This window comes from Pocillopora damicornis, chromosome 4 (genome assembly GCF_964200805.1).
Source record: "Pocillopora damicornis chromosome 4, jaPocDami1.2, whole genome shotgun sequence".
Lineage (NCBI taxonomy): Eukaryota > Metazoa > Cnidaria > Anthozoa > Scleractinia > Pocilloporidae > Pocillopora > Pocillopora damicornis.
In genome coordinates, this window is record NC_142673.1 from 4,241,961 (window position 1) to 4,254,665 (window position 12,705).

General features: G+C 37.2%; 1 protein-coding gene across 7 annotated transcripts in view; it reads right to left on the reverse strand.

Annotated features, from left to right (window-relative positions):
- Positions 1–2,120: 2,120 nt before the first annotated feature.
- Positions 2,121–12,705, reverse strand: part of LOC113685645 (uncharacterized) — a 43,131-nt gene continuing 32,546 nt past the window's right edge. For all 7 annotated transcript variants that reach the window (XM_089205452.1, XM_089205453.1, XM_089205454.1 and 4 more), the window contains 19 exons: positions 12,424–12,532; positions 11,590–11,928; positions 11,218–11,256; positions 11,010–11,127; positions 10,778–10,849; positions 10,585–10,656; positions 10,081–10,152; positions 9,728–9,799; positions 9,536–9,607; positions 9,175–9,246; positions 8,255–8,326; positions 8,034–8,105; positions 6,669–7,714; positions 6,185–6,387; positions 5,312–5,483; positions 4,457–4,517; positions 4,171–4,363; positions 3,446–3,625; positions 2,121–2,785 (listed from right to left, as the gene is read on the reverse strand). In XM_089205452.1, the coding sequence (XP_089061578.1) occupies positions 2,663–2,785; positions 3,446–3,625; positions 4,171–4,363; positions 4,457–4,517; positions 5,312–5,483; positions 6,185–6,387; positions 6,669–7,714; positions 8,034–8,105; positions 8,255–8,326; positions 9,175–9,246; positions 9,536–9,607; positions 9,728–9,799; positions 10,081–10,152; positions 10,585–10,656; positions 10,778–10,849; positions 11,010–11,127; positions 11,218–11,256; positions 11,590–11,928; positions 12,424–12,532 (3,159 nt within the window). In that variant the 3' untranslated portion in view covers positions 2,121–2,662. The remainder of the gene's footprint in view (positions 2,786–3,445; positions 3,626–4,170; positions 4,364–4,456; positions 4,518–5,311; positions 5,484–6,184; positions 6,388–6,668; positions 7,715–8,033; positions 8,106–8,254; positions 8,327–9,174; positions 9,247–9,535; positions 9,608–9,727; positions 9,800–10,080; positions 10,153–10,584; positions 10,657–10,777; positions 10,850–11,009; positions 11,128–11,217; positions 11,257–11,589; positions 11,929–12,423; positions 12,533–12,705) is intronic.

Genomic DNA, 12,705 nt, shown 5'->3' on the forward strand with positions numbered 1-12,705 from the left:
AGACATCTTGCACGTTAGCCTGGTTGGAATCTCGCAGTGGGTGGCAAAGAAGTAATCAATTTTGCTTTTTTTTAAATCAGCTTTGATCTAATGAGCATACACTTCACAATGAAATAAATATAGAATTTTCTGTCTGGAGATAAGAGTTGTATTCAGTGAAACAATGCTCTACCAAGCTTTTTCCATCTATAGATATGTATCCCAATCTCCAACGCAATGCCAAATCTTCTCCAACAACTCCCGGATGTAAGTAAAACGAAGGTTCATGATTTCATGCAACCGAAGAAAAATAGGTTTTAGTTAAAGGAGTAAAGCTAATTATTTCTTTTTTGAAGAAACAAAATACAATTATATATTAAATAGTCATCATTTCTATCGCTTTGAATCACGCCATGTTTTGCCATTAAAAATTAAACACTGTCTGGCCATACCAGAAATGCTCTGCATGATTAGTGGAAGGTAGCGCAGCGAGAATTAATGCTCAAGAATGCCATAGATTGTAATGCAATGCGATGCGATCTGAATTGGTGGTGCGACACAATTCAATTTTGCGTAATGTAGTCGGGCAATTATAGCCACCAAATTGTTAATATTGCTACAAGCAACGCAAAAAAAGACATTCCCTACCTTAATTTCAGCAGTGTGGTAGGACAAGGAGACTGAAAAAAGCCACCAGGCTTGTAGAAGAAGTTGTCTTGTTCAGTCTGCTTCACAAAGTATCTGTACAATGTTCCCGACAAGCTTTTTTTTTTCGCCCGCGAGTTAAGTACCAAAACTTTCTTCCTTAATCGCATTACTTAATACAAATCAATTTAAGTGCTCTGCTCTTACTCGCCCATTAGCCTACGTGATCAAAGTGTCATTTTTCTGAGTGTTAGAAGTAATTCTTTTTCCTGGAGTCGTCACTTTATATACATATATATATATATATATATATATATATATATATATATATATGTATATATATATATATATATTTATAGAGGTAGTCTGTGTCTAGATTTTTCCGTTGAACAGTACTCAGTATACGCAGAAGTAGCGCGCGCGATATATTGAGATAGGGAAAAACAAAGAGTCTATACTTTCATCCCTACAAGCCTGTTTTGTGATTACTCACTCATTAAGGGATTTATAAAATAAGATTTCCTGATGAGTGAGTAATCACGAAACAAAAAATAGCATAGCATACCGAAACTCTTACTGATCATTATATCTTGAAATTCAAAAACTCAATTGGATACTGAAAATTGATAACCAACTGCGCGTGCACCAAATAGAGCACAAATACCATTCATATTAATTGCTTCGCTTTTTGCACCATACAAAAAATGCATTTAAGATAAATCAATTGCATAAATAAATGAGTTGGTGCTTTGTTTTGTAGAAATGCTGAGTATTTTAACCCCTTGTTTGTCTTCTGACTCGCCCTACAGGCTCGTCGACTACGGCACAACTCGTAAAATATTTAAGGATACAACACACCAAAACGTCCAATAAGCTAAATTCACTTCACATCTCTCTTGGCATGTTTTCAATAGTATTCCGCTGGAAGATATGCCGTCGCCGCGATAATATGCACAAACTTGCCACCACGTCTCAGAATTACGTGAATAATTATTACTACTCTTACGATTTAGTCGCTTCTGACGTAGATCGTTTCGACTGCCTAATGCTAACTTAATCTCCTTCAACTTATCGACTTTTAGGCATGCAGGCAGTCTGCTCTAATCTACATCACAAGCGACAACATCAAGAGGCATACGAAAATTCTTCTGGGAATTCTCTTCCCCGCGATCAACTGCTGCAATCTTCAGTGAGATTCTAACTTTTTTCTGATTTTTCTCCAAAGGTTAATTGTTGCATTTCCAAGACAAACAAGAGTAAATGATAAGCGTGAGGAAGTCAGATTCTAATAATTTATACCATGCAAGTCAAGTGTCCGCTTTTATTTTCAGCAAATTGAACTTGACTCAATAAATTCATGAAGCCTTTCAGTGAGGCAAAATTTCGACTTCCGTTATCACATGCGACCAAAACATTTGAGTAGCTGCACAAGTCGTCTTGTATTTTTTACTCAAACAAATTAGCTTTTGGAATCATTTGCAAAGCCATTAAAATGACATAAATGAAAAATGTTTATTAACCAACTTTTTGTACTTTGTAAATAGTGTCTATAGATTCCTTATCAAAGTAAAAACCCCTGTAATATGCTTGTCTTTATGTGAACTGATTTCCTAATACAATTTATTTAACAAACTTCTGTTTATTCTGGGCTTTTGATGCATACGCATCCTACTCACTTTGCACCCAAACGTTAATAATGCACATGTCATTGAAGGACTCAATAAAGATACATATATGGTTTATTACAATCAGCTGCAATATTTTGAATATCCTACCGAGTGGGTAAATATTTATAACGAACTAATACAAATATTGTCAGTCTGGAGATAAGATTTGTATTTGGTAAAACAATGCTGTACCAAATCTAATAACTGAATATGCTAGAGTGTGACCTATTGCATTGCATATATGAACAGTTTTTTTAAGATAAGCTTTAATCCAATGAGCATGAATATTTACAGAAGAATAATATGAGACTAGTCCGTCTGGAGATAATATTTGTATTCAGTAAAACAAATGTGTCCTAAGCTCTTTCCATTTATAAACACGTATCCCAGACTCCAACGCAGTACCGAAGCTCTTCCAACACTTCCCTGATGTAAGACGCTTTAGGTCTGTTTTCTGCGGTTTCTTCGAAACACAGGTTCATGATTTCGTGCAACTGCAGAAAAACCAATTTAAGTAATGAGAAAACTAATAATTTTTTTTCATTTCGAAGAAACAAAAACTTTTATGTAAGTAATGGCCATTCTTTTCATGGCCATGTGGCTTTGAGTCATGCGATGTTTCTAAATTTCAAACACTGCTGGGGAATGCTATAGATGCCCTGGTGGGTTGAAGCAAAAACGCGGTGCCGCTTAGAGCATTGCAATGCAATATAACGAGTATGATAGTGTAGCACAACATAGTTTGGCGTAATGCAGTACAGCACATTTAGCGTACAATGAAGCGGAACTCAATGAAACGTGCTCTGCATTGTAATAGAATGTAGCATGTAGCGACGTGCAATTATTAATGAGATGCAAAACAACGCTATGTCATTATATCGTAAATTAAAGATACCAAAAACGGCCAAAAATAGCCTAGGCTGATTCACTGATCATAGTAAGCTGACTTTGCAACTAATTTAACAATTTTCTTAATATTTTATTTAAGTTCACATGAAATCGAGCACCATCATCCTTCCTTTTATTTCATTTGTCACTAGATCTTCACTACCTCTCGAATGCGATCTTCTTTCCATCCAAAGAAGAGAGAAGAGGATTGTCGGCTCATATACTGATCAGCGGCTCCTTATCGAGCCTTTAATTAAGAACCTTACCTGGATGTATTCACTGGACCCATGACAGTGTCCTAATAAGGTAGCTATCAACTGTCCGAACTGCTCAATATCCTTGCCATGATCACTCTGCTCATCTGCTCCCCAGTTTGCAAACGAACCAGGTTCGTTCTCCTTGGACGCTCGAGACAGTCCACCCAAGACTGCTCTAACAGGGGGAAGCTGAAAATAATCGATTACATATATATATATTTTTGCTGACTGAGGTCGAGGGTTAAATGGGAAAATATTTCGCTCGAGATTCACACCTGACTCAGTCTATTCGTATTTTATTATAGACCACCGCTCTTTCGCTTTCTTCCTTTCTTCTTGCGGTTTGCATCTCTCAGGGCCGTACACCAGACCGTTTCGTTAAAAGTAACACCCTTTCAGAATGAAAGGGTTCCCCCGTTTATTTATGGCTCGAAACTAAATAGATCGAAATATTTCACCGCAAAATATTTGTTGTTGTCCCATTTCATTTTAAAAGGAAAATTTATGTAACAAACGTTTTTAGCTCAATAAATATTCTGAATTTTATGATGATTCATAACAACTGCTCGATCATTGTAATTTGTAAAATACTGGTATTTCGGATCAAAATGTCCGAGATCGAGCACCGGACAGATCACATGAATTCTTAGGCAAGGCATTTTGCCCTCACAAACCCTCTCTCCAATATCGAACAAAATTTTGATAGTCACAAAAACGCGTAAGGTTTATTTTACCCTTAAGCAATGACTGATCAAAATATTGCTTGTTGTCACGTTGTTATGGACAATCCCAAGTTCCTGTAGTCGCTCTATAGCGCTGATGATGTCACAGGCGATGGCGCAAACCGCATCAAAGTTGAGGACAGTTCCTTTGTCGCAAAGAAAATCTTGTAATGTCGAACTCGACACAAAATCGTAGCAAATAAGTCTGAAGCAAAACGAAATAATTTTTTTTTGAAATTAGTAGAAAACAAAAAGCTCACTTTTTCAATTTCTTTCAAATGAAATATTGTTTACTTACAAACTGTTCGATTGTAACTCGCGGATCTTCACTTTCCCGTGTTCGATATTATGGTCACGGGCTGCAAAGAAGGATTAGAAACCTTACTTTTAATAAAAAAAAATGCGCAAGAGGAAATATTAAATAATGGAAAGAAAAATGACTGACAAAAAGTACTAGACAAGCTGATCGAAAGAACACTCCATGGATGGAAAGCAGCTATATTTGAGTAACTGGGGATACTTTATTAACTCACAATTTTTTGACGAAAATGAATTAAAAAAAGATATAATATTGGGGAATGAATTTGATCCTTCGTAATTTACACTCATTTGTTGTACATCTATTTTGAATCGTGTCTACTTCCATTTTTACCCTTCCCTAATGAAACCTGGGCGAAAAGAGCTATTGCTTTATTTACAGAAAAAAAACAACAGCAGCTATCCTATACAATCACTTTTCTAATTTAGTAAGTGCGCTAGGATTGGTCAATTTAGTGGGCTGTAATTTCCTGTACGGCCCGTTGAATACAAAACTTTGCCGGTTTCAATCAAAGTCATTCCTTTGTTTAAACCCACATACATAATGAATATCTTTCTAACCTTGTTTTCTCGATCTGTGCGGACACGGAATCCCGGTCACGTAACTTACCGTACGGATCTCGAACTCGGTTAGTGAGAGGTTTTCATTTATTAGAAACGTTCTAAATGGAGCTTAAGAAGCTAAACAGGCAATTGAAACGTCTAAATAGCCTATGATTGTGTCCAATTTCTTTCTTTCTTACTGACATTTCCATTTGTTTAGCAAAGCTAATTATTCTAGCAGTACATATTTCTGTTCAGAGGACAAAGTATGAAGGATCTTCCATTCACTCGCCTTTAGAATGCCAACGGTAATTGAGAAGGACAGGTAATTCTTCACTATCATTACACAGGCGTTTTGCCACATCTACTTCACGAATCCAGTCTTGTTTGTGTTCTTTTGCGAAATACTTCAGTAACACCATGTTTAAAATGTCTCCTTCCTCAGACCATGCTACAGCGTAACCCTGTAACAGCAAAGATGAGTTTGGATGGTTAAATCTTATGCAAATAAGTTTACCCATAACTGTCAAAGCTTTCCTCAGTTCACAAGAGCATAAAGTAAAGGTGAGTATTGCCAGTCCTCCTGAATCCTGAAAACCTCCCTTCCCCTCCCAGCTCACCATATAGTCTTAAAGTCAAGTCTCTCTGTAAGCTCGCCAGGACTTATTTATACTCCTGAGTGGATAGAGGAGTTGCATACGATAGTCTGTTGTCTTTCCTGAGCACTCGTCTCAATGACCCCGCCAGACTCGAACCCAGACCTTTCTAACTAGTACAGTGCTCTTACCAGTTCTCTCGAAGAGATTGTTCAACCAGTCAATGACTAACTAGTCCGACATGGAGACTGGTTGACAGACTATCTTAATTACCTTCGCACGGATAAGTTAGATTTTTTTTTAAAAATCGAAGTTTAAGGGGAGAAGTTGATTCGCCTTGTCTCGGGTGTGGGAAAAAGAAAAATTCTGAGTACTCATGATGAATCGAACCACACACCTTCGGATTTAACGCTTCTAAGCGGAGACTGATGAGTTAAGACATTAAAGGTCTACATGTAACACGCGTATTATATACTGCCAGGATAAGCCACGCCGAAAGCCTCTTTTAAGTTCATAGGCTAAGAGAGATAGTAAATTTTGAAATCATAGGTTGTAATTTTTTAACTTACAGTGGCAGGTTTTCCAGCAGTGTCGTCTTGCAGAATATCCACCTCTTCAATCAGCTTTAGTTTAGCGTGCACGGTATGTTTACAATGGTCTCGTTCATGTTTTTCTGTCATTTGTGATGGCAGTGGACTGGAATAGGCGATGACACTGGAAACCAAAGTCGCATCATCTGATGTTTTCAACCAATCGACTGTTTGCTTCCGACCTGAGATTAGATATAAACTTTAGGCAACTAAGAGGTCTGAGGTTCAGACCTACACTATTTACCATACCTGTACGTTTTTTTTTTTCACAATCTGTCAGACACCAAAGTTTTGGAAACGACAAGATTGCGCATTACCACTCAACTGGCTGGCTTTTCTTAGTAACCGAGAGAGGGATAATAGGTGATGATAGATTCAGCTCAACCGCACCATTTGGGTGACTGGAACAGCCTAAGGTTAAATTACATAGGGATTTCTTTTACCGATAATTGTAATTACTCACCTGGCATACGGTAGTTTAATGTCTTCATGACCATACCGGTGACATTTTTTCTTCTTTTGGTTAAGCTACGTTTTGTTCGCTGGGTGGAAAACGTATACAGGATTGGATTCAGGGAAGAGTTTAACGGAAGAACAAATACTGCAATCCATACGTAAGCGATTTTGTTTGGATCCTCAAAATTTCCAGTCAGAGATAAAACATTGATTATAATGATTGGCATCCAACAGCAGAAGTCTGTCATCACGATGAAAACAAGTCTCTTGGCCATCGCAGATTCTTTTTTGAAATTCGTCGATCGCGCTGCACGTGCAGCCCGCTTTACCGTCCAAAACATCGCCGTATACGCGATGAGGATAAATGTGAAGGAAATGAAGTTGAGGCAAACAAAGATTGTCACGGAGTATTCCCAACCAGCAGGTGTACCCTCTGAAAGCTGAAGAGGAAGGCAAACAGCAGAGCGACTATAGAAGCCGAAATCTCCGCTTTCATCATAAAAGTAATTTATTCCGGTGATAGGAATCACAGATATGACTATGCCAAATATCCATACACTCATGCAGGAAAGGAGGGCGGTATTGTAAGTAAGGCGCTTAAACTTGAACGGGAAGACGATGCATATTAGTCGGTCTATGGTTATAATGGTGAGAATCAGGACAGACACTTCACTGGAGAGCATCGAAAGAGCTCCGACCATTTGGCAACCCATGCCAGATCTCCATTCGATGTCATGCTTAAAGTATTCCCCTTGCCATCTCAAGTCCATAATAGCGATAGTTAATAGATACACGCCCATCAACAGATCACCAGCGGCCAAGTTAGTCAGCAGACAGGACTGAACCCTGTTCTCTTCTTTATCAACAGTACGCCATATAATGACAAGTAGGTTTCCAAGGAAAGCGAGCATTCCAAGAATCCAGATACAAACCTGAACTGGTTTGTTTTTCATGAGGTCGTCACAGCTGGAAAATTCATCGACTGGAGAATTGCAATCAACTCCTGCAATTGATTTCTTAGCGTAGCAACACAAAATGAAGCGGTCGAGTTTCCTAAATGAAAATATTCCGTTGTAAGTACGAATTCACGATCTGCCTCTCTCTTTCCCCGGAGGAATTTTGATTACGAGTCGAAAGCAAACCAGAATTGCACGGGTATTGTTTTATGTTGCTCTTAATTGGTTAAGAAAATCTGCACCACCTCCCCAGTCATTCAGGAGCACAGAAATTTCACGCGCTGGACGCCCTAGGCGTGTGTTTTCTTCAGTTTCCTTGGGCTCATTTCGGTGTTTCCTTTGATCTGATTAGCTGAAATTGGCATTCACTTAAATAAAACAAGCTAATACGTCAAAAAGTGTAAATAAATACTTACAAATACTCCAAGTTTTCAAGTTCACTGAATGCATCGGAAGGTACATCGGATAGTTTATTATTGTCGAGATACCTGTCAGAACAGAGAACAAAGAATAAGGGAAGAGAAATTATAAGCAAATGAAAGATTTGATTTAAGACAAATTTCAAGCTTACAACTAAAATATCTTATACACAAACGTATGAGCTCGAAGTACAGAAATTAGCAAACGGTCTACTCACAAATGTTCCAAAGACTTGAGTCCTTTGAAAGTTCCCTTTGTGACTGTTGTTAGCTTGTTACCACTTAGGTCTCTGAGAAAAAGCGCATTAAGAATAATAATCAAGTTGTGAATAATTTCAGAAAATTGATGAGGATCTAAATGGTTCTCACTTGAGTTTTAACTGACTATTTAAATAAACGTCGTACGCTGAGAACAACGTACTGGAAACTGTGTAGATTTCAGCTGCTCAAGGGAAGATAAGACGATAAAATCGATCTTTACGCTACTTCCAGCGAAAAATCGCCTTTTGTTATTCAAACATTGCAGGAGATAATTTCGTATTGAAAGTTGTTCCTCTTTGTGAACATCTCCCGTCATCAGTTGGTTTTACCATTATATATTTTCCCTAACACTTTAGCTTCGTGTCTTGATTGATGTGTAAATTATTCCACGGATATCCTTGCAAAATTAAGTATGTTAGAGGCAGGAATTTAGATAACTATCGGCTGTAGGATGTAACGTCAAACTCCTTCAGTTAATATACATAAAAATAATTAATTTCATACTGAATCTCAGGAGTTAGGAGTTTCTAATTCCGCCGGAGACTTTTTCAAGGCCGTGTCTGTTTCTCGAAAGTACCGGCGACTTTATAGGTGCTAAGCAATCTCTTAAAATTTAAATCTAAGGCATCGTATCAGTACAGATCTTAGCTGAAAAACTAGCCAAATCTGTTTCTTTTCCTAACATTTTCTCTGTTTTAATTTCAGAATTATTGATCTCTCGTTCTTGAACGTAAAAGTAGCATGTAAAAAGAGGAAAACTTTTCGAAAACATTAATTACCAGGATTGCGCAAAAAAGGTCCCGAGTTATTATTCTTTCTTTTATCAGGATATATTTATTTCTTTATTGAACACTACAACTTGGATGGCAATACTTACAATACTTTCAGCTTTGAAAGATCTTCAAACAGGCCCTCTGGTAGTGTTGTTAACTTGTTGTTCTGGAGGTATCTGATTGAAAATATGCAATTCCAAATCATTTGTTTTTATTCTACAGAATAAACGCTGTTTTTTTTTTCACTAGTGCATGACCCGGCCCCTAAAAGAAAAATCCCTGGATAATTTTTTTAACTTTATGGCCTATATTTCTTTGTAAAGGAAAACTTGAAGCAGGTTTCAACAACATATCAAGTCGTGTCCCTAAGAAACTGTATGTATCATTACTGGCCAAAACCCAAAAAGATTTCTATTTGATAGAGCAGAGGTTATCTGAAAATGAAAGAAGGAAAACTATACTTACAAATGAGTCATGTTGCTTTTGTTTTCAAAAATACCATATTCCATTCGCTCAATCTGATTTGAACGCAAGCCCCTGCAAGTGAATAAAAATTCTGATAAAGGCTGTCTCTTTTTTTAAATAATTAGTTTCATGAGAAAAATGACAATTTCAAAATTTATTTGGGTTACTTTTTGTTTAGAATATAATACTTACAAAACTTGTATACTTGATAGTCCGTCCAGCATTCTTTTCATTGGTTTTCGTAGAAGGTTTTTTCCCAAATCACTGAAACAAATCACATTGATGTCCACTAACATTCAAGTTATGAAGAGGAATGTGAGATTGCCTTACTGTAAGTTCTGTGACTGTCGGCAAGATTTGTGCTATCCTCTTAGCCAATCAGACACATAGATAAAACTTAGTTGTTTTCATTTCCTCTGGCTCAATAGAGGAATTTCTTATTTCCAACTGGCTTTCATTACTTTAACTAATCAATGTGATTAAAGTCGATCTGCATTGGCAAAAGCGCCATGAGCGCCAGATTTATAGGTCACACAAATACTCACAGAACAAGTAGATTAGGAATTTCATGGAAAACTCCGTCGGGAAGAGATCTTAAAAAATTGGAGTTTAGTCGCCTGGAAAAAAGGTATATTATTAAATTCAGTTTCAAAACCATCTGATACTAGCCTTAGAGCCAGTCCCTTACGAAAGCTTATGGAGTGAAATAAAGTTCCTGAAGAGACTACTAGCGCCTCCCGTCTGCGTAAGATACTCAAGCTATTTAACCAACACTGGGAACCTTTTTCTTTCTTTCATTGAAGGAATTTTTTTTTAAGGTATAAAGAAGAGTATTGAGACCATTTATTAATGGTTTCAAGTTGCACGTCGGACATCTCACTACAAAATTTTCATGAGTACATTTTCCCGATTTTCAACCCGAATTGAAAAAAACAAACAAACAAACTGAGAAATAAGACAAACATGACAACTGACCTTGAGATAAAGTATTCAGAAACTCGACTTTTTCATTAGCGACATACAGCTTGACAAGGCGTGATCATACTTACATTGTTTTGACGGATGAGACATTTTGAAAGCAGTTTTCACTGAGGCGAAGCAGAATATTGAAACTTATGTCACTAGAAAAAAAAAACATTATCAGTTTGTTAAATTCTACAGCCAGTTCATTAAACCCTTGGCTGGAAGAAATCCAGACGGAAACTTTTTACTTCTTGATCAACGCATGAGGAATATACTTACATATATTCCAGCTTTTTAAGATCTGAAAAGGCCTTTTCCTGCAACTGGGATATCCGATTATTCTTGAAAAACCTTGAGAAAAATATGATACTTGCAGCAAATACGTATAGAGAATGTAATCATTAAAAAAAATATCAAAACAGCTTACTGAGAAAAGCGACAAAAAAAGATGGTATCACCAGGTTGAGAAATACAACAGAACTATATATTCGCAGAGTTTTTCATTGCTTACACAGCTCCAGTATTGGAGGGAAGATTTCTTGGAACACTGAGCAAGTCTACCCCAGTTACTTGAATCCTCTTGTCTTTGTCATAGCTGAAATCTTCACATTTGCAGCTCGACGGACAACCTAAAGCAAACGATAGCACTATTATCAGTAAAAACCAACAAACCATTTAATTAGAAAATAGATTAAGTAGTAGATCTCATGGTTGTTTACCTTGCTGACGTGAACAGGAAAGTCCGTCATTGTCGTTGGCTGGAAAATTAAGAAAACAATTTTAATCAATTCCTGACACAAGGTTCTGAAATGAAATAAAATGGCTTACAGAAGCGAGCCAGCAGCTCTGGCTATAGAATACTCCTGGTAATCTTCATGGGAAAGTAATTACCTTTAACATCAATCTACGCCATCCTAAGAAAACATCTTAACTTATACAGCTGACTTAGTAAAAAATTTCATCTCAAAACTTTGAAACTCATTTTTATTAAAGGCGGCACCTGTAGAATTAAGCAACTTAACAGATTGCCAACAGAATAACAACAAAAACGCTATAATATAATATAAAGCCATAATATAATTTTCATGTACCTGAAACAGAGTGGTACAAGGCCTTGAATCGGGCTAAAGGCAAATTTCCTTGGCAGCTCAAGAGGACTGTTAAACGATTCGAGGAAGATAGGAAATTTGGAGGGAACAAATAGCCGCAGAACTTGCCCAAGGATGTCCTCTCACTTCCGTCAAAAACTTCCACAAAACATTTATCACACGTGGGGTGATCTCTGAGTCTGAATTCTTGGAACTGCAAATTAATTATATGACGGGGTGGGACGGTAATAACCCAGCTACAGAGAATGTCATAAGAAGAGTGTCCCGGGTATGAAGGCGAGAAGAAATATCCTGACTTGTTGGTCAATGTTTCGCTACAGGCTGAAACAAGATGAAAGAGTTGTAAGTTGATGAGAATAAATAAAGTTTGTATTTTCCTTAAAACCAAAGTAAAAAATTTATTGATTGCTACCAATAAGAAAATTTTCGAGAGTCACTCCCAAGTTCAATAAAAAGTTGGACATATTTTGTTTAAACGTGCGAAGCGTAGCGGAGGATCAATATCAACTTCAACCCATCTGTGATGCAAGGTTTAGGAATCGAACCCAAAAACCGTGGGAGGGAGAAGTAAAAAGATAACTGCTCTCACCATTGGCTACACTTTTCCCTTCTCTCTCTTAGCAATTTACATTGCCTTCCTTTTTTTTCAAATTTTGGCAGAGGACGACCTCCGTAAATTTTCCTTTTTCCTCTGAAAAGTCGACAAGGCAAAAATGGGAAGTAACCCCTTTTCAATTTCCATCCTTTCCCAAAATTTTTCCCCACAATGTGACTGAGATTAAGTACACTTAACGAATGCATCTATTAGAACTTTACCGCTTTTCGCTGACCAAGGTTTTTCTTCACAACGGTTTCCCTCCTCAATGTACAGTCCTGTTAATGCTATCAAGTCTTCCCTTGTCTCTGTTTTACCTTGTATTGACACCTGTTTTTTGCATTAGACGATAGCAAAAAAGCGAGAAGAAAAAAGTCACAATAATGGTCGGTCACCAACTTGTTATTCGCAAACAATTAAAAAAAAAAGCAGACATGAAAATGGCGGAAATTGCGAAGCAAGGAACTGTACTCCACGCTACAGAAAAGAAATTTTTTCTAAGG